The sequence below is a fragment of the Lynx canadensis genome, chromosome E2 (genome assembly GCF_007474595.2).
Source record: "Lynx canadensis isolate LIC74 chromosome E2, mLynCan4.pri.v2, whole genome shotgun sequence".
NCBI lineage: Eukaryota > Metazoa > Chordata > Mammalia > Carnivora > Felidae > Lynx > Lynx canadensis.
The window spans coordinates 27,643,357-27,664,285 of NC_044317.1; the positions used below are offsets into that span (position 1 = coordinate 27,643,357).

The window sequence follows — 20,929 nt, forward strand, 5'->3', positions numbered from 1 at the left end:
TTAGATTATTCTTAGGCGTTTTATAATTTTTTTGTTGCTGGTTTGTAAAAGTGCAGCCAATTTTGGAGTATTTATATCTGGTCACTCAGCTCTTATTAACCTTAACAATAACTCTTTAATAACTCTTAGTAACTTTAAATTTTTATTTATTTTTATTTTTTAAATGTTTTTGAGAGAGAGAGAGCATGTGCGTGTGAGCTCACAAGTGGGGAGGGGCGGGGACAGAGGATCCAAAGCGGTCTCCTATGCTGAGAGCAGAGAGCCCGATAAGGGGCTCAAACCCTCCAACTATGAGATCATGTCCTAAGCCAAAGTCTGATGCTTAACCAGTTGAGCCACTGAGGTGCCCCTATTCATTTATTTTTTTCATTTATATTTTAAAATGTTTGTTTATTTTGAGAAAGAGAGCACACGAGCAGGGGAGGGGCAGAGAGAGAATCCTAAGCAGGCTCCACACTCTGTCAGCACAGGGCCCAATTCGGGGTTATTTATTTATTTTTTTTGAGACCGCACACAAGTAGGGGAGAGGGGGAGAGGGAGAAGCAGAAGGCCAAGCCGGTGCCACGCTCGACACAGAGCCCAGTGCGGGACTCGATCTCACAACTGTGAGATCATGACCTGAGCCAAAATCAAGAGTCAGATGCTCAACGGACTGAGTCACGCAAGTGCCCCAGTGTTTTTTTGTTTTTCTGATTGCTGTGGTATCTGTAATTGTGTCCTTTTTCATCCCATGTATTGATGGCTTGTATTTTTATTCTTATTTTGGCTGGTTTCTTAATTTCTCCTACCTTCTTTCTCTGGGGTATTCTTTACTTCAAGTTTATTCTTTTATAATTTCTGTCATAAATGAGTGTCAGATACCTAGCTAATTAATTTTCAGCTTTTCTTTTTAGTTATAGGCACCTGAAAGTGTAATTCTTCCTCAGCTTTCACTGTATACGATTTTGTATTTCCAACTATTTTTAAATATCCATTATGATTTCTTCTTTAACTTCTGAATTAGAAACATTTTTTAAAGTTTCCAGACATATTCAGGTAACTCAACTGTATTTCACAGGACTAAGGTGAAGCTCTCCCCCTACCCCCACATTTTAACACCTTATCAGTGGTATCTTAGAATCTATGACATACAATATTTATCTTTTGTTGCTGATATCTCTCTTAATTGCATCGTGGTTTATGTGTGCTAATTCTTTTGAAATTCCTTTAGACTTGCTTTGTGACCTACTCCTAAGGTTAATTTTTACAAATGTTCTGAGTGAGCTTGAGGAGAATCTGTTTGTTTGTTTATTTTTTGCAAATTTCTGGGTTCTATGTAGGTACCACCAAATAAGCAGGTTAATTGTATTGTTTATATCTTCTGTGTCTTTACATATTTGTCTGCTTGCTCTGTCAGTACTTCAGTATTTTGAAATCTCCCACTATAATGATGATTTCTTGATTTTTCTTCAGAGTTCTGTTGAATATCTATTTTAAACTCTTTAATTAGAAGCATACAGGTGCAGAATTGTTATTTGTTCATAATGAATTAAACTTTGTTTCATTATAAACTTTACCTCTTGTAATGTTTTTGGTCTTAAAGTCTGTTTTCCTAATACTGTGCCGGGTAGCTCAGCCTTCTTTGGGTTTGGCCTTAGTGACTCTTGCTACTCTTTGCTTTCAATCTTTCTGGGTCTTGTTTGTTTTTGTTTACTTTTGTTAAATCTTTTGGATTGTCTCATAAATATCTGATTTTAAATGGAGTATGTTCATCTGTTTTTACAGGTAGGCTTGGATTTGTTGGGATTTTTGACACAGTTTCTGCTGTCTTAATGTTGCTTGTCTTTTTACTTAAAAGATATTTTTCCTTGTATTTTTAAAAAATTAATTATGATTTTAAAAACTTTTGTTTATTCGTTTTCTTTCTACTGGTTTGGATTCATGCGGTGTTTCTGTTCTTTTGGTGGCTAACCTTGCAACTTACTAGGAGTACTTAGCACAACCTAAAGTTAAATAACTGTCTTCCTTTCCTACAAAATTATACATTGACCTTAGAACTTTGCACTCTAATCACCTCTTCCTTACATGCTACTACTGTCCAGGACTTGAGTATGGTCGTGTTGAACACCACAAATTAGATTGTGTTTGCCAGTTCCTTTGTTCACTATCCCTTCCTTCTGTGATTAAAGCCTTCTTTCTGGGATCATTTCTTTCCTTGTTGAAGTGCATTCTTTTTTTTTTTTTTTTTTTTTTTTTTGACTGCCCTAAATATTAGCAGTAATGGTGGAGCTTGGGGTATTGCACTAAGCTACACAGCAAGGGAAGTACGTTCTCTAGACCGTCTTTCAGTGAAGGTCTTTTGAGTGACTTTCAGAATCACTAACATGTCACTAAAGAGATTTCCTTTAATCTTTAAGAACTTAAATAAATTTTCATCACGTATGAAATTGTCCAGATATTCTTCAAATCCATCTGTGGTTCTAACCAAGATGAATGATAAGGACAACAAAGAATCTGAAGTTTAGGTGATGCCTGAAGGTCTAATGCTTCACCCCTTGAATTGGCCAGGGGTTTATGTTGTCCTTATAACAGTAATGTAACTGGAAGGAGATTAGGAACCTGAAGTGAAGACTTTTCATTTCAGATCATCCCAGTTCTTTGAGGCTACCTAAGGCCCATATAATGGTTATTGGAATTCCTGGGTCCCAAAGTTTTAATCCCCACAATTGGACATAGCTCAAATTACCATGTTTTTTGTTACAGCTCAGAGAGCGGGAACAGCGTGAAAAGACTGAAGTCGGACACTGACCCAGATGACAAGAGTCAAGGTAGGGTGGCAGCTTTCATTTCACTGTTTACTTGTAATACACATGAACCATAGTACAGGGCTGGACCGCAGCACAGCTGTGAAGGAATGCATGGGTCTCTGAGCAAGCTGATCTAAATTTAGTTTACCAAACTGTTTTCTACCAGGCAGGATTTATACCCAAGAGTATATGTCAACTGCCCTGCCAAGCAATATGTTAGAAACCAGTGGAACTGATAAATGACAATTGTGCTTTCCCAGAAGTGCTTACAAAGCCAAAGCCCTGTCTGCTCACAAAGGGTTTTTCTCTGTGTCCCCCAAATGTCAAGTTTCTTGATTTCACCTGGCTGGCTACCAGTGAGAGGTAGAATGCCTGGCTCTTGCTGATGGTTGGATCGGATTGAGCCTGGAAGCTTAATACAGTCTCCAGAAGCATACTTTCTTTGGTGGTTACTTTTATGCAATCAAATCTGGCACTGTATTAAGTGGCACAGAGTTGTAAGTGAAGGTGAGTGTTCCTGAGGGCTGGATCGGGGATAAGAAATCCAAGAGCGTTTTTAGTTCTACCCCTGACTCCCTGGGGGACTGAGATTCTGCGCTAAACTCAGTGGGTCATCTATAAAACAGGGCTTACATTGATTTCTCCCTCAAAATATAATGGCTATTTAAAAATGTATATCTGCTGAGCACCAGTAATGGTGCGCTGTTGCTGATAACTTTTTGCTCTAGAATTACTTTTAAGAAGGACATTGAGTGAAGAGTCTTCTTTCTACGTATATATCCTCTTCCATCCAATTCTGCTTCCCAGAGAGAAACAGTATTATACATTTCTTATGTGTATATCCGGAGCTATTCTGTGTCTGTATAAGCAATTACAAATATATGCTTTTAAAATTAAAAAAATGTTTATTGAGATAACTTAAAACATATTCAAACATTGAGATAATAAGGAACCCCATCATGTAGCTTCATCAGTTTTTTTAACACATATCCAGTCTTATTTATACCTCCTTAACTATAGTGTTTTGAGGCAAATGTCAGACATTATATTGTTTTATCCATAATTCTTCTGTACATATCACTACAAAATAAGGGTTCTTTGTTTTGTTTTGTTTTTGACATCACAGTGATCTTTTTTTTTTTTTTAATATGAAATTTATTGTCAAATTGGTTTCCATACAACACCCAGTGCTCATCCCAACAGGTGCCCTCCTCAATGCCCATCACCCACCCTCCAGTGATCTCTAAATAATATCAGATAGCATATTAGTATTCATTTTCCCCAATTTTCTCACAATTTTTTTCTTGACAATTGGTTTTTCAATTATTTTTTTTAATGTTTATTTTTGAGCCAGAGAGAGAGCAGGGGCTTGAACTCACGAACTGCGAGATCATGACCTGAGCCGAAGTCAGATGCTCAACCAACTGAGCCACCCAGGGGCTCCATTGACAATTGGTTTTTTAAAAATCAGGATCCAGGGGCGCCTGGGTGGCTCAGTCGGTTGAGCGTCCGACTTCGGCTCAGGTCACGATCTCGCGGTCCGTGAGTTCGAGCCCCGCGTCGGGCCCTGGGCTGATGGCCCAGAGCCTGGAGCCTGCTTCCGATTCTGTGTCTCCCTCTCTCTCTACCCCTCCCCCGTTCATGCTCTGTCTCTCTCTCTGTCTCAAAAATAAATAAACGTTAAAAATCAGGATCCAAGCAAGGATCAGTCATACATTGTATCTGGCCTATATGGCTTTTAAAAAAAATATTGAGATACAACTCAGTGCCATAAAATTCATTCTTTGAAAGAAGCACAATTCAGTGATTTTGTTTTAATATGTTCACAGAAATGTGTATTCATCACCACTGTTTAATTCCAAAATGTTTCATCACCCCAAAAAGAGTCCCCATGCCCATTAACAGTTATCCCCGTTCTTCCCTCTCTCTAGCCACTGGCAACCACTCATCTACTTTTCTCTCTGTGGACTTGCCTTTCCTGGACATTTCCTATAAATGAAATCATTCCATCTGCGGCCTTCTGTGTCCAGTGTCTTTTCACGTGTTTACAAAGGTCATCCATGTGGTAGCACGTATTGGGACTTTTTACGCTGAATAATATTCTGTTGTATGGCATGCTGCTTTCTGTCCAGTCATCAGTTGATGGGCATTTGGATTGTTCACACTTTTGGGCTACTCTGAATGATGCTGCTAAGAACATTTGTGTACAAGTTTTTGTGTGACCAGCTATTTTCACTTCTCTTGGGTGTATACCTGGGAATGGAATTTCTAGGTCATATGGTAACTCTGTGTTTATATGGTTAACTTTTTGAGGAACTGCCAAATTGTTTTCCGAAACAACTGCACCATTTTTACATTCTACCAGCAGTATGTGAAGGCTCCAGTTTCTTTATATCCTCGTCAACACTTGTTATTGTCTTTTTTATTTTGTTTATCTTTGTGGGTGGGAAGTGATACTTCATTTCTCTAATGACTAGTGCTGTTGGCATCATGTACTTATTGGTCATTTGTATATCTTCTTTGGAGAAATATTTACTCAAATCCTGAGCCTATTTTTAAATTAGGTTACTTGTCTTTTTACTGTCGAGTTTAAAGAGTTTTTTATATATTCTGGTTACTAGACACTTGTCAGATAGATGATTTACAGATATTGTCTCCCTTACTGTGAGTTATATTTTCATTTTCTTGATAGAGTCCTTTGGAGCACAAACATTTTTAGTTTTGATGACATCTGACTTATCTATTTTTTCTTTGGTTGCTTGTGCTTTAGGTGTGGTATCTAAGAAACCATTGCCTAATCCACAGCCATGAAAACTTACACCTGTGTTTTCTTCTAAGTTTTATGGCTTTAGCTCTTCCATTTTGGTCTTTGATCCATTTTGAGTTAATTTTTGTATATGGTTTGAAGTAGGGATTCATTTTCATTGTGTGTATCCAGTAGGCCCAGCACCCTTTGCTGAAGAGACTTATTTTTTCCAGACTGAACTGTCATGGCACTTTCGTTGAAAATCAGTTGACCAACATGTATGGGTTTATTTCTGGGCTCTCTCTTCTCTTCCATTGATCTGTATGTCTATCCTTATGCCGTTACCACACAGTCTTGATCACTATAGCTTTGTAGCAAGTTCTGAAATTAGGAAGTGTGAGTCCTCCAAGTTTGTTCTCTTTCAAGATCATTTGGCTATTTGAGGTCCCTTGCATTTCCATATGAATTTTGGGATCAACTTGTCAATTTCAATAACAAAGGCAGTTGGAATTTTAATAGGGATCACCTGAATCTGTAGATCAGTCTGGGAATATTGCCATCAGATAGCATCTTAACAATAGACTAGTGTGCCTTTTAAGTCTCATTTGGCCTATAGGTTCTTCTTCCTTTTTATGTTTATTTTTTGCTTCCTTTGTTTTTGTGAAGAAACTGGGTCTCTTTGTCCTGTGGAGTTTCCCATGCTCTAGATCTTGTTGATTATATCTCCATGGTGTTCCTTTATTCCTGTGTTTCCTGTGAAAATGGTAACTAGATCTAGAGCTTGATCAATTCAAGTGTTTTGGCAAGAATACCTCATATGTTGTCTTGTACTTCCTGTCATCGTCATTATTTTAATTAACATACTCTGTTCATTGTTTAATTCACCTGTAGTACCTTGAGAATCATTGCATGACTGTACATAAAGAGCTTCATTCCTTTTTAAGACTATGTAGTATCCTGTTATATGGTTGCAACATAGTATGTTTTTTCTATTTTTTATGATGGACATTTAGATTGCTTCCATGCTTTCTCTGTCATGATGTTTTATTAAAAACTTTGTACATGCGTTATTTTTCACACCCATGATATGTTAGGTTAAATAGAATTATTGGGACAGAGAAGATATACATTTGTAATTCTGATAAATATTGTAAAATTGCCATGCAAAGAAGTTATCCCAGTTTACATTCCCATCAGCAATATAGGACTTCCATTTCACAGATGTCTTTTTAATATATAGGAAACTTGCTAATCTGGATGTGTAAATAGGATTAAGTGTATACTGTGGGCGTATACACATGCATATACACACAAGTACATAAAACTTCATAGAAATCTTAAATGTACTTCAGCTAGCCCTGTCTGTGTCTGGTGCTTATTCCCTTGTAGGAAGTATTTGCACTAGTCAGTGGAAAGGAAAACTTGTGTGGCAGTTTTTGTTTTTGTGTTTTTTAACGTTTATTTATTTTTAAGACAGAGTGTGTGAGTGAGGGAGGGGCAGAGAGAGAGGGAGACACAGAATCTGAAGCAGGCTCCAGGCTCCAAGCTGTCGGCACAGAGCCTGATGCGGGGCTCGAATGTATGAACCATGAGATCATGACCTGAGCTGAAGTGGGACGCTTAACTGACTGAGCCACCAGGTGCCCCACTTGTGTGGCCTTTTGAAACCATCTTAGGGGGCACCTGAACGGCTCAGTTGGTTGAGCATCTGACTATTGATTTCGACTCAGGTTATGATCTCACAGTTTGTGAGTTCGAGCCCTGCGTTGGGCTCCGCACTATCAGTGCAGTGCTTCGATTTTCCCTCTCTCTCTGCTCCCCCCCTGCTTGCACTCTGTCTCTCTCAAAGTAAAATAAAATAATAATACTTGTTTAAAAAAAAACCATCTAAGGCAGACACCATGTTTCAGAGCCACCTTTTAATCTCTTTGTCTTCCCTTCCACTCTCACAGCAGCATTCTTACAGCTGGGCAAGAGATACCCTCTTTTGCTAGTAAGGCCCCATTGGAAGAATATCCCCTAAAAGCTTGCTTGAAAGTCTTGTCCTTCGCAGTAGAAAGCTTTGTGCCTTTGTTCCCCCCAGAAAAGAACTCTGTGACCCTAATGGAGATTCAGGTTTCCCCCATTGGGGGCTCTGGACTTAGGCTCTGAGCAGAGCCAGTGAACGCACAAGTTGGCCCCATTGACTCTCAACTCACGCATCTGTTTGAATCCCAAGAACATTCCCTATTAGTAATTTTCGGTGTTAATTTGGTATAACAACGTGGTCCTGCAAATGCAGAAGCTGGCAGGAAACTTCACCAAATGGGTGAGATCAGAGGGCACCATTTTGTTCTCTTTGGACAGTTGAACTATTTTTGGAATGAAATTTGTCAGAGTTGCAGTCTCTTTTCTTTCTTGAAACCTAGATAATCGGGAGATTTGGTCTTTTGGCTTAAACTCTGCTGATGCCATTGTGGTCCAGATTTCTTGGTTTCATTTCGTGGCTGGCTTCCGTCCTTCCGTTAGGCCAGCTCTAGTCTTGCACAGGTACTCTGAACTTGATCCTCCTTTTCTATCTAAGATAGACCCTAAAATTCAATTCACCCTTGAAATTCTTAATAAAATGACATCTCATTGAACAGCTTCACATAAATTACTTTTCTGAGTAACTGATTTATGAATCAGGTTTTTTTTAAAGCAAATATTTCATTTTTTTAAATATATATTTATTTTGAGAGAGAGTGTGTGTGGGCAGGGGAAGGGCAGACAGAGAGGGAGACACAGGATCCAAAACAGGCTCTGCACTGACAGCAGAGAGCCTGATGGAGCTCGAACTCATGAACCGTGAGATCATGACCTGAGCCCAACTGAGCCACCCAGGCATCCCTTAACCAAGTATTTCTAACAGAATACTGAAAGTATCACTGTATATATGAAAATAATACAGGGAATGTTCAAGTAACGAATAATGTACAATTTGATGTTGGGTCCCAAATTTTCACCCCTCCCCCCCAGTTTAGCTATCTGCAATGAAATGTGTAAAATATCTTTAACACATGGCAAATGCTGGCCTGCTCTGTGCTAGACCCCATGCTATGGGGACAGAGTGGTGAAGAAGGAGCCCTTGCCCTCAAGTGGCTTACAATGAGAACATACAGACAAGCAACCCATTTTGTTGTTAGACTGTCCATTCTTCTGCAGCCTTCCTGGCTGTAAGAGTGGGGTGCCCATGAGGTTACAGAGATACATGGGGCTATTCCTCCCCAATTTAAGTAGACTATGATGCTCTTTGAACTTTTGCATTTGCTTTTCTAAAAAATTGTCTGCATTGGCAGTATATGCATAGAAAATTCAAAAGGGGCAAAAGAATAAAGTTTATTTATTCATTCTAAAATTAAAAAAGTTTGGTGGGGCGCCTGGGTGGCTCAGTCGGTTAAGCGGCCGACTTCAGCTCAGGTCACAATCTCGCGGTCCGTGAGTTCGAGCCCCGCGTCGGGCTCTGGGCTGATGGCTCAGAGCCTGCAGCCTACTTCCGATTCTGTGTCTCCCTCTCTTTATGCTCCTCCCCCGTTCATGCTCTGTCTCTCTCCCTGTCTCAAAAAGAAATAAACGTTAAAAAAAAAAAAAATTTTTTTAAATAAAAATAAAATTAAAAAAGTTTGGAATAAAAAAAGTTAAGTCTCCCTGTTCCCCAACCGCTCTGCTGATCTCCCCAGGACAACCACTGTTACCAGTTTTATATGTATTGTTTTAGACATCGTCATGCATGTCTATGGGCATGTTCCCCTCCCTACAGATTATAGCTTACACATACCCTTGCCTCTTTCACAAAGCATAGTGGTTTGGTACCAGTACGTAGAGGCTTTACTCTTCTTCATGGCTGAATAATAGCCCATTACACTGGTCCCTTATTAATGAACCTTTCAGTTGCTACTGTCAACAGTGCCGCAGGGAATGTTCTCATATGAACATCATTTAAGATTGAAGGACGTTGCCAAACTGCCCCACATCCTCTCAGCAGCATATAAAGATGCCTGTTCCCTATACCTTCCCTCCTTATAGATTGTTTCCTCTCCCAAGTTTAAATGTCTGTTTTGCTTTTTCTGTGAACTCTTTGTACCTTGTGTCCAGTTTTCTGTTCGGTTGTTGGTTGGTTGGTTGGTGTCGGAAGAACCTGATCTCACGAAGAAATTGACTTTTGTGATATTTGTTGCAAAAATCTGCCTCTGCTTTCATGTAGTCTTGTAATCACCGTCTTTACGATCAGTGTCGGCTCTCAGGTCACGTTCTTACATCTCTGTGTTTCAACACTGCCTTTCTTCAGCAGCTTCTTTTTCCCCTATTAGAACTTCCTGTAAGACCAGCAAATCCACTGAGCTTCTCAACCCTGTGTACTGGCCGCTGGAGGTCTCTTCTTGCTTCTCAGTGGTAGTTTTGACTTCCTCCTGATTTCATATACTTGGAACCATGTATCCTTTTCACATTACCTAAAGTGTCAGGGGCTTGTAAAGGCAAAAGCCAGGGAGGTATATGCTTGTCAGCCTGAGACACTGAGGTTTAAAGTCCAGCACTTAGTCTACAGTGAGCTCTGGTATCATTCTAGTACATTATTTTTTGATTCAGATTTAGTTTAACGTTTTCTACTCTAAGTGGCCTTTAACCTTGGCCTGGTCATTTGACCTCCTTCATCAGTAACATGGGGATACCTACATAGCAGGTTGTTGTAGTGATTCATTGAGTCCGGAAACATTTAGAGGCAACAGGAGTGGTGGAGTAGAGTCCTTAACTTCTCTTTTTACTTCTAAGTGCCGTATTCCCCTGGATTGAGGCTTTCCATCACTGGGGTGCTGCAGTGACTCTGGGTTTCCCGGAGCAAAAAGATCCTTAGCTACGTGGTCACATTCTGCATGGCTTTACAATGTTCTCTGAGTGTGGCTTTAGTTTTCTCAGTTGTAAAAGAGGAACACAGCTGTCCGATGCAGGGGACAGTAGTGATGACTGCACAGGGCGGTTTGGGGCTTCAGGGTAGAGCCCGAGGCGCTGTGCCCCGCACATGGAAAGTACCCTGTGAATTTGGGGCAAAATGGTGAAGTCACAGTGCTTCCTCCTGTTTTGCAGAAGCCCCGTCCTGCATGTCTCTTGGAAGCACGTCCCTGAGCACTCCTTCCATCCACTGCCCCTCTGCCGCGGTCTGTATTGGCATCCTCCCAGGCTTGGGTGCCTATTCGGGCAGCAGCGACTCCGAGTCCAGCTCAGACAGTGAAGGCACCATCAACGCCACTGGCAAGATCGTCTCCTCCATCTTCCGAACCAACACCTTCCTCGAGGCCCCCTAGCTCCCGTGTCCCTCCCAAGCTCCTGCCCAAGAGTAGACCGGACGGTTTGTTCTGCCTACGGGCATTACCTCCCTCAGAACTCCTTTGCCTGCTTCCTGTGCACACCGTGACATTTTTAACCTCATCTAAAAATGTGCCAGAGTCCACTTGTGGCCCGACTTGTGTTTGGTTTCTCTTTTCACTCCAGTGCAGATGTCCAGACCTGTCCTGCTGCGTCTTTCCTTGCTGATGTGCTGGGGGGAGGGGAGGAGGGCTCAGCAGAAATTCCACTGAATATGCCCTGGGAAGATAGGCACCCACTGGTGTGCAGAGTGTTTGGATCATGTTGCTTTCTTTTTTTCCTTTCCCAACAGCACAAAGAAGCAAGGGCAGTTATTGGACAGGTATTATTTAAACATTCGGCTCTAGATGACCATCCCGTTTGGTTGTACTGCATTGTGGAACACATGGGGGACGGGGGTGGGTGGGAGAAATGAGCCGGGTGACGGAATGGCGACCTCCCTTGGAACTAACCAATTCTCGATGTTGTGTGACTAAGTAAAGATTCTGAACTGCGTCTGCAGGGAGTGTCACTTAACACTCATCACTTATTGTGAAATTTCTCCTTATTCTTCCTTCCTTTTCCTTCTCCTTCCCCTTCCTCCCTCCATCCAGTGGTGTTTAAGACTCTAAAGCTTGGAGAAACAAACAGGCCTTATCTCATCGTGGCCAGGAAGCAGAAGTGCTGTTTAGGTGTGTAGATGCAAGGACTTATTTCTGGCAGCTTGTAGGATCCTGAGTGCACACCAGTGGGACACACCTGCATCTTCTGCCCCTGCTGGGTACTGTCGAGGCCCCTCTCCATTTGGTACATTTATAGTTGTGGCTTCTAACCACGGAAGCTATTACTGGCCTAAAGGTGCTGCCCTGTCCTTTCCTCCCCTCTGCTCTTTCCCCTTTGCACACAGGGCAGCTTTAAGGCTGTGAGCAGCGAAGACTTAGAGGTACTGTCCCACCTCGGTCTCCTAAAGGGAAGCAGGCACTTTCCCTCCAGGATGGAGGCAGATGAGGTATGAAGGCCTTATGGACCGAGGGAGGCATGGGCTTTAAAAAAAAAAAACAACAAAAAAACGGCTCCCCACTTCAGGAGAATGAATCTGTACGGTTCTCTCTTCCCCTGGGTTCCTACGTCGATTGTTTCTACTTCTCTGGGTGTGAGACGGAGAGAGACACACAGACAATGTGTTGACACTGTGATGCTGGCAGGCAGAGAAGCTACTCAGTCTTCATGTGGGCAGAGAGGCCCCTGGATCTCCTCCAACCCACTCCTTTTCCCCTTCCATTGCAGTGACACTCTGGGCCTGTTAGCAGATGGTGACTTCCCTTCACCCATAAGTGATGCCTTGTGAATTCTTCCCCCTTTTCAGAACCACTCAGTGCTAATTGTTCCCGTCGGTACAGGCGCATCAGCTTCATCCTAACAAACAAGACATTTAGGTAAAACTGTGTAGGCACCTTCTGCTTCTCTGCTTCATTGTTCCTGCGATCGCGCTGTCATTATTACAGCACGTACCCAGAGCAACCTCACCTCATTTCAGGAGGCAGACCAAGGATTCAAAATCACGGTCTTTGTGTGGTTTGACTTTTAGGAAGCCATTACTATACCTTGTGGCCTCTGTTGTTGTTGGAAGTTGACAAAAGGTTACAGGGATTAAAACTGTATGTTAACTTGAAAGCTGATACATGTCAGAGAACAAGATCTTGCTTTTCCTGTACCGAATCTTGCACTCCCAGCCCCCTCCGCATTTACCAGCACAGCTAGATTGTGTTTAGAAAGTTGAGGCTCTTCAGATGGAGATCTCTGCTCTTGATGTCACAGGAAAGACTGAGAGTCACCGGTGGCACCTCACTGTGTTCATTGTACCTGTTGGTATAGAGTCCTGGAACAGAGACACATGCCCCGTAGAAACTATGACTAGCAGAGCAGGATCTGGTCTCCCCAGTAGAGGAAGCAGCCTTGGAAAGCATCCAGTGTAGACAGTGTGGTTCAAACCCAAAGAAGGATGGAAAAAACGGGCTGCTTTAATCTACACAGTGCAGCACTCAGGCCTTAATAGATAATTGGGGTTTTATAACTAGGTGACAAGGGATAAAGGCAAAGTGTGTGTACTGGGGGGCAGGGGGTGCTTACATTGTCCTGAGTGGTAGTAGTCTTACAACTCTTGAATCCTGCAAGGGAGAAAGCCTGTCTCTGAGGATCTCTATTGCCAATTCTCTCTGGATGATCTAGTCTGTGTCACACCGTGCCCTCTCAACCAGTTCTGCTAACTTCTGGCCCTGTCATTTGAGTGGGGAGAAAGCATGAAATTCAAAGCATTCATTTTTCCATCTATAAAAAAACTAGGGAGCTGATGTGAGTGGACCTGAGAGGTGGCTGGTGATCTGTTTACATAGGACTTCCCTGATCTCAAGACCCCAGAGGAGAAAAAACCTGGCTTCTCAAATTTAGACTGGGATGGGGGTGGGGATCTCTAGCTTTCTTCAGACGTATCTTAGACCGGACATTGGAAGTTGGGCCCCTAACTAGGGATGACCAGTGCCCGCTCTTTGTGTCCTTGTTCTTTCCAGTTTCCATCTTAGGTTCTTCCCTTCTGGCTACCTCTTTCCTACCCAGGACAAGCTGCTTTTGCCTAAGACTTCCCCCACTGCTTCTGCTTCTCCCTGGGAACGACGCCTACTTCCCTCTTCCCTGGATGTACCCTAGTGGTTTTGTGCTCGGAGCCAGACGTTTTCTAGCTGGGTCACTGGGACAAGGTCCATAATCTCTCTGGGCCTCAGTTTCCTCCTCGGAAAATAGGAATAATGAGACCAGCTTTCTAGTGACGGTGAAAGATAATCTGGATTAGGTACTTAGTGTGGGATCTGGCACACAGCGCTCAGTAAATGGTAGCCATCTTCAATAGCCCTGTTACTGCTGGCCTCCCCTGTTTCGCGGTGGGCGTCCAGAGCTTCCGTTAGTGCTGATTTATGGCAGGTTTTCCCCATCCTACTGGCAGTACTTGGTTGCAGCTAAAACACTGACATGATGAAGGGTCAGATCTGGTCGTCAAAGCTCCAACCACCAGCTTCTGCTGTATGCTTCCCTCTCAGCTAAATGTTAATTGCTTAGGCACACCCGGTTCCTTGGCTCGGGTGTCCTATTCGTGGGTATATGGCTCAGCTGTTGTCTTAAGCCCCTTCCAGAAAAACAAAAAGGAGAGCTTAGTGGCAGTGCACCATTATTTGGACTTGAGCGTTGTCTTGATTTCCTGGCGTGCCCAGCCTACTTACACGTAACAGTATGGAATGTAAGTTCTACTTGGTGGGAGGCTAGAATCTTGGCAACTTCGTTGTAGTCACAGGGTGAACACAAGAAGCCAGTTGCGCATTCGTGCCTTCGTGACGCTGGCAAGAGCTGGCATTTTGCTCCCTTACCTGCTGGAGCTATGGTTTAGGGAGAAGGGGAGTGTCCCAGCAGTGACAGGCAGAATGTGGCCCAGCATTAGCATTTCACGGAGGAGAAGGACAGCAAAACCCAGAGACAGCCACTACTCTGAGCTGTTGGCTGGATTCCACCCTTACTGTTTTAGTAACAGGCATGTCATTATGCCTTGTGTGGATTTGTTTCATTCATTCATTGTATACCGAGAGGCTGCTATGTGTGTGCCAGGCACTGTTTGGGACATTTGTGGCCCATTTTTGTGGACTGTAATATCTTTCATCCTAGAAGTCCCACGAAGCAGCCCTTCTCTACATTTTATAGAGAAAATCGAAATTCGTAGTGGTTCTATGACTTGCCTGTGACTGCACAGTTAGGTGACAGAACCAGAATTTGAATTTGAGCCTTTAACTCTGAAGTCTGACTTTCTGTGGTGTCAGTGAAAATTTTAAACAAATGCTAGTGCCCAGGCCTCAGCAGCAGTGATTCAAGGGTGGAGGGGTCTTTTAGATTTTGAAGTTCACTTTTTAGCTTGCTATCCATGTACCAAGAATCAAGTACCAGCATCACCGAAGCTCAATTCGTTTTTGAGATATAATTGACATTAGTTTCGGGTGTGCAGTTTATTCAGTACTTGTGTATATTGCTAAATGGTCTTGTTTTTTATTTTTCCTTGTGATGAGAGCCTTTAAGGTCTAGGCACTTGGCAACTTTCAGATATAATACAGTATTATCAATTATAGCCACCATGCTTTACGTTACACCCTCAGGACTTATTTATTTTGGCTTGTTGTTTTTTGTTTTTGTTTTTTTGTAAGTGGTGATTTGGCCTGATCAGGAGTTCGGGCGCATTCCTTTCCCCTGTGAACTTGAGCCATCTGGGAGTAGAGGGCTTGCTTGACTGATTTACTCAACCTGGGCAGAGAAGGGGAAAGAAAGCAGAGATGTCAGGGTCTGCTCCCATGTGAAGCCTGGAGGTGAGTGAAGGCTGTGGCCACCATACCTGAGGTAGATGGTCCATAAGAGTTCGAGCTTTTGAGATGGACCCCAACATAAGGCAGGGATTCTCTCACCAATCTGGTAAATTCTTCCCATGGGGAGGTAGAAGGGAAGGGTCTGCATGAGAAGTGCCCCCCACCCCTTGCAACATACGTGTCCTGTAAGGGCCAAGGAGGGGATGTGGGGCTGGGAGGAAGAAGGCTGCCCCCCTTTAGAGACCTCTGTCAATGATAAGTTGACAGATTAGGGGGTATATCTCAGGGGTAGAGCATTTGACTGCAGGACTTGACAGATTCTTCCAGGCTGGGTAGGTACAAACTTCCCTGGATGTGACATCCAGCTAGACTCATGTCAGCTTCTGAGCAGGTGGGCAAACCAGCAGACTTGTGCTGTTTAGCACGCAGTCTTACAGCTGGCATCAGCAGGAGTTAGGCATGACCCAAAGGAGGCCAATACACTAGCCCTGGGATTCCATCCGTGTTGCCAGCTGGCCCCTGGGCCATTGTGCTGTGATTTCCCAAAGGTTCTTTGGGGAGCAGAGCTCCATGCGATCCTGCAGCCCTCTCAGAAGTGAACGTGTCCCTAAAGGATATTTCGACTTTTGGTGGCCACAGAACCAGCAGGAGTATTGGAAGCTTAGAACGAAGATCTCCTTCACTCGCCCTCGCCAGACAGACCTCGGTTCCCGAGCCTACCAGGTACCCAGAGGTAGGAACCTGCCTGGTGTGTGCTCTCAGGTCTAGCGGGGCCCAGGGAGAATGACCTGGGAGAGGAGGTCGAGGTAACAGACCTCCGGTTTCAGTGCAGAGGAAGGACAGGTTCATTAGCAACCGGACCAGACTCCCTTACAGAGTCAAAGGAAGTTGCAGTGGAGTCAGTAGAGGCTTTGGAATTGGCCAGATCCAGATGGAAGTTCTGGCTCTGCCTTTAATAGATTTGATTAGCTTCTCTGCTCATTTCCTCATCTCTGAAATGGTCCTAGGCAGGGGTGATTGGAAGATTCATCAAGATTATGCCTGTAAAGCTCTTAACATGGATCCGGAAACAGCGCTTAGTATAAATGTTGGTTGTTACTGGTTACACAGAAGCCTGTGGCACTGGCTCATGGAAACTCCAAGGCCGGAGGTAGACCAGAGAAAAAGAGGAGGACCCCTGGCTAGCTTCATGAACTTGGGCCTGCACCAGGGTGTGGCATGCCCTAGAAACCAGTGGCTGCTGTCAGCAGGGACACAAGCAGCCCTGTTTAGCGTCCTGAGGGCAGAGGCTTTCACACAGGGCAGACCACAGCCCCTCCCCCGATGCCTGGAGACCAGGAAGAGGAGCTAATGGACGTCAGTGACTGCTATCCTGTGTGCCCGTGTGGTGCAACTCAGGACAGAGTGTAGACAGAGGAGGAAGGAGGGGGAGGGGTCAGTGGTAGTGGCTGGGCCTAAGTACCCAGAGACTGGTGTAGGCTCTGTATGGGCTTCAGTTACTGGTGGGGCCGGCCATTGTATCCATCCACAGCTATCTAATGTGCCAAGTTCTGTGCCACTTTAACAGAGGGATTACTGTTTGTGTGGAATGTGTGCCCTGCCCCCCCCCCCACCCCACCTTAAGTAGAAATGATTGCACCATCTTGCCAGGCTTGTTGGGAGAAAGAGGTTTTTCGTGTTTCCTTTCCCAGATCAGTGAGCCCATCAGGTCCCAGCTGAGGAAGGAGAGGACACAGGAACATCTGAAACTCCTTTATTACCCTGAGTATTACAAATAGAACACAGTCACAGTATAAAAAAACAGAGCAGGAATTAGGTGCAGGCAATGACACAAAGTATGCACTGGGGACACATTCCTTTCAGAGTCTGCAGCTAGTTACTTGGAAAAAGCCAGTTATGATTGTAAAAATTTTCTCTTTAATAACAGTAATTCCACTAAAATTATACAAAGTACATTCAATACTTAAGGGTAGGGAGGAAGCCAGTTTGGCCCGGAAGCATCATCAGTCGATTCCAACAAAGGAAGCCCAGCTGGGCTGGGGGAAGTTGGGGGTGGAGGTCCGGTTGTAAAAAAAAAAAAAAAAAAATGGATCGGTTAAAAAAGCCACCCACAAGGAAGCAGGGTGAGCGTGCACGTTCCTGGAGAGGGCGGGAGGCCCAGCCGGCATGCTGGGGCTGGGCATGGGCTGGCACTCAGGCAGGCTCCGAGTTGGTGGGGGGCAGGTTTTTATGCTTGAAATACTGCACAACTTGTTGGGGTAGTTCCGCCAGCACAGCTTTGGCCAACGTCTCTTTTGCCGCCTGCGGGGTGGGGTGGGGTGGGGCGGGGGGGGGGGTGGTAAGGTGGAGAGGAGAGACAGGGTTACTGGAGGAAAGTCGTGAGGGGCACCAGGCCCAGACAGCTGCTGGAGGGAGAGGGTGTCCCTGGAGGACAAGAGCGGTCTGGAGGGCCAGAGTGGTCTATAACGCGCATCCCTTGTCCCGGCCCAGGCCTGAAACCCCACTGCTAGCAGCGCTTTCCTTTATATGAAGTCTGATTCTTACCTTGAGCCCTTGAGATGCCTGGGAGTAACGTTTTAGGATGAATTTGTGTGTGGGAAGCTTCTGGGGAAAGAGATGGTGGAGGCGAGCTGCATAGCCTACTCCCCTGGCAGATACTTCCTGAGCACCTCCTTGGCCACCATAAACGGGCTGGGACTGTCTGGCTCACCGCTGAACGCCCAGCTGCAGGCCAGGCATAGGGAGTCAGTGTCCTCAGCCTGAATGGGGAGCCAAGGCCCAGCATCGAGCCTCAGGAAGCTAATGCTCTAGAGGAAGGAGCTGGGCCATCTCAGGCAAACCCAGAGGACACTGGGCAGAGTTGTGAGCACCACTGGGTATAAAATATGCAATCGGTTCATGCTGGGACTAGTTTGTAGGATCCGAGCCACAGAACCCCGAGAGGCCTTATGGCCAAGGGAACCTAGGCCCAGAGACATCAGGGACTTGCCCAAGGCCACACAGTGAGCTTCTGGTCAAATAAGAGTTGGGCCCCAGGCTGGCAGTACAGGGGTGGCATCTGAGAGACTGCTCCCTCTGGGATCCTGGTGGGCCCAATTGCCAGAGCAGCGACCTTGTGGGCAGACCTGGGGTCACCTGCAAATAGGCTCAGAGCCACCTCCAGGAACAAGGCGGGGCTACCAGTCCCCCTGTGAAGGCCATCCTAAGATGGGCCTCGTTTCCTGTCTGTGAAGGATGCTGGCTGAGGTAAGGTTACCAGGAAAGCCTCTCTCACCTCTGGGCCTTTGCTCTCACACCACCACCTCCCCCCCACCCCACACCCCTGCCTGGCTTTGACCCACAGGGATAACTCCCAACTTCTGGTTCAGGACCCAGGTTAGAGGGCAGGGCTTCCATGAAACCCTGCCCTGGAGCCCCAGTCTAGATCAGGCAATACCCCGTGTGTTCCTCGAGCTCAGGGAAGCAAGTGCTCATGTGGTCGCGGGGCCTCCTCTCGGGGCAGGCCCTCGGGCGGGGTGCAGTCAATGGAGCGGAGGGTGGAGGAGCCTCAGGTTAGGCAGACACTCCCCAGACTTTCATCCTCACTAACTGGTTGCTGGGGTCCCGTAAGTGCCCCCTCCCCAGCCCAGGCCCACACTCACGTTGCGGAACTCTCGGAAGGGCACGAACTGCACGATATCGCGGGCGGCCTCCTCCCCCGTGTGGGAGCGCAGTGTGCGGCTGTCCCCGTCTAGGAACTCCATGGCAGCGAAGTCGGCATTGCCCACGCCCACGATGATGATGGACATGGGCAGCTTGGAAGCCTGCACCACGGCATGGCGCGTCTCCTCCATGTCACTGATGACGCCGTCCGTGATGATGAGGAGGATGAAGTATTGCTGCGGGAAGGAGACAGCAGGTGCGCTGAGGCCTCTGCCCCCCGCTCCCCAGCCTCCCCCAAACCTTCGGACCCCTGGGAGGAAAGCAGCGCTCCATCGTCAACAGCTGCGTTCTTGGCAGTCAGGACCACGGCTGAGAAGGGAGACCCATGCTGGCCGACGGACTCGGGGACCAGCCTCCCTGGCTCTGTTCCACCTGCACAGAAACCCCCACAGCCCGCTTGTGCCCGATCCGCACGGCTGGCCTCTGAGACGGCGCACTGGTCATGCAGGCGGGTGCTTCTGGCCCTGTGGGACTCTGCTGGTAGTAAGTGACTTGGGGTCACACGGCAGACAGCATCAAGCCATGGTATTAATTCCACGCAGGTCTTTAAATTCCACAAACTGTACCCAGGAGGGAGTCTTGTTTGATTCTAGTGTGCCTTTAACGCCTACCATTTGCAAACCTTCCTTACCAACAAAGAGGTGGGAAGCACAGCCCTTCGGGGGACCAGAGTTTCTAGCTAGACTTCACTATCAGGTCTGGTTTGTTGTGTTTATTTTTATACTGTGACTCTCTACATATGGCAAGTTTAACTTTTCGCTTAGTTGGGCTACAAAGTCTCTTTATAAAACTACTTAAAAACACTAATTAGCATGGGTGATGTTGGCCATAGCTTGAACTGCCAAGGGCGGGGGTGGGTAGGCGAATGAGATTTAGGAAGGCTCACTGGCTGGTCTGGGCAGGGACCCAGCATTCTAAGCAGGCTGAGACCTCAGTTTCAACTTGGCCCTGACCTTAGCACCCTCTGGCCCCTTTTTGAGGAATGTGGTTTTCCTCCTCTGTAACATAAGCAGAAAAGCCCTATGTGGCCCTAATATTCGGAAGCTTTTGCCTCCTAGCCTGATCCTCCGGATTCTCAGGAGAGGAAGTAGGGGGCCCAGCCTTGTCCAGGTGATTGAGGGCAGACCCAAGCCAGATCTCAGATCAGCGCCTGGCCACCTTCTCACCCAGCAAAGCCATTTGCTCCCTGGGGAACATACAGAGGCCCCCTTGGATGCCCTGCTCTCCCCCTTGTACCTCACACAGTCGTAGCGGGAGCAAGTGAGCCGTGTGGAGGTATAGACACACCATCCTAACCCCCCTGCTTCCTGTGGCTGCCGTGCAGCACAGCCTGCACTGTGCCTTTAAGAGACCAAGCCCTTGGCTGGGGATACCTGTTGCTATGGAGATGGCAGCCTAGATCCCTGCAGTGGAGGGCAGCTGCTGCCCTTCCCCCTCCCCTCCCCTGCCCCCCTCCCTGGTTGGGGGCCTTATAACCCCATCTACACCCTTGTTCCCCCCCACAGCCCACCCCTTCCTTAAGGAAGCACCCCTTCCTTAAGTGGCCCTCTGGCCCCCCTTCCATCCTGCAGGATAGTCCAGAGCATTATTTCCCAGGCACCTAACCTGGTGGGAGGGAGGATGCCTCGCCTCTGTCAACAGGTTCACCACTGGGGGGCAGGACTGGCCTCCCACCCTCCTTCCAACGACCCTCCTGGCTTTCCCCTCTCAATCGGCCGCACCTCTACGCTAGGAGATTGGAGCCTGTGGCCCCCAGGCCTCCTCCCTCGGGCCTTAGAGACTTCTTCCCAGGGAAGTGGGCACAAATGGGGCCTGGGTTCCTGCAGGACCTCGAGTACCAACTGCCAGGGTGAAGAAGTCCCTGCTAACACTGCAACAGTGCTGGCCCTCCTCACCCTGTGCTTCCCATTTTAGGGATGGGGAGAGGGGCTGAGAGCGGTTCAGTG

The 20,929-nt window shown here is 46.1% G+C and overlaps 2 protein-coding genes across 7 annotated transcripts in view; one reads left to right on the forward strand and one right to left on the reverse strand.

Moving 5' to 3' along the window:
• The window catches only part of PSME3IP1 (proteasome activator subunit 3 interacting protein 1), a 31,268-nt gene extending 19,835 nt beyond the window's left edge, over positions 1–11,433 (forward strand). For all 5 annotated transcript variants that reach the window (XM_030299731.1, XM_030299734.1, XM_030299733.1 and 2 more), the window contains exons 6-7: positions 2,743–2,807; positions 10,633–11,433. In XM_030299731.1, the coding sequence (XP_030155591.1) occupies positions 2,743–2,807; positions 10,633–10,850 (283 nt within the window). In that variant the 3' untranslated portion in view covers positions 10,851–11,433. The remainder of the gene's footprint in view (positions 1–2,742; positions 2,808–10,632) is intronic.
• Positions 11,434–17,018: 5,585 nt separating this feature from the next.
• The window catches only part of CPNE2 (copine 2), a 47,196-nt gene continuing 43,285 nt past the window's right edge, over positions 17,019–20,929 (reverse strand). The window contains exons 15-16 of one of the 2 annotated variants that reach the window (XM_030299729.1): positions 18,923–19,159; positions 17,019–17,582 (exon numbers count right to left, since the gene is read on the reverse strand). In XM_030299729.1, coding sequence (XP_030155589.1) covers positions 17,475–17,582; positions 18,923–19,159 — 345 coding nt within the window. In that variant the 3' untranslated portion in view covers positions 17,019–17,474. Of the gene's footprint in view, positions 17,583–18,922; positions 19,160–20,929 lie in introns of those variants that run through there. The other variant, XR_003965387.1, reaches the window with a different exon arrangement.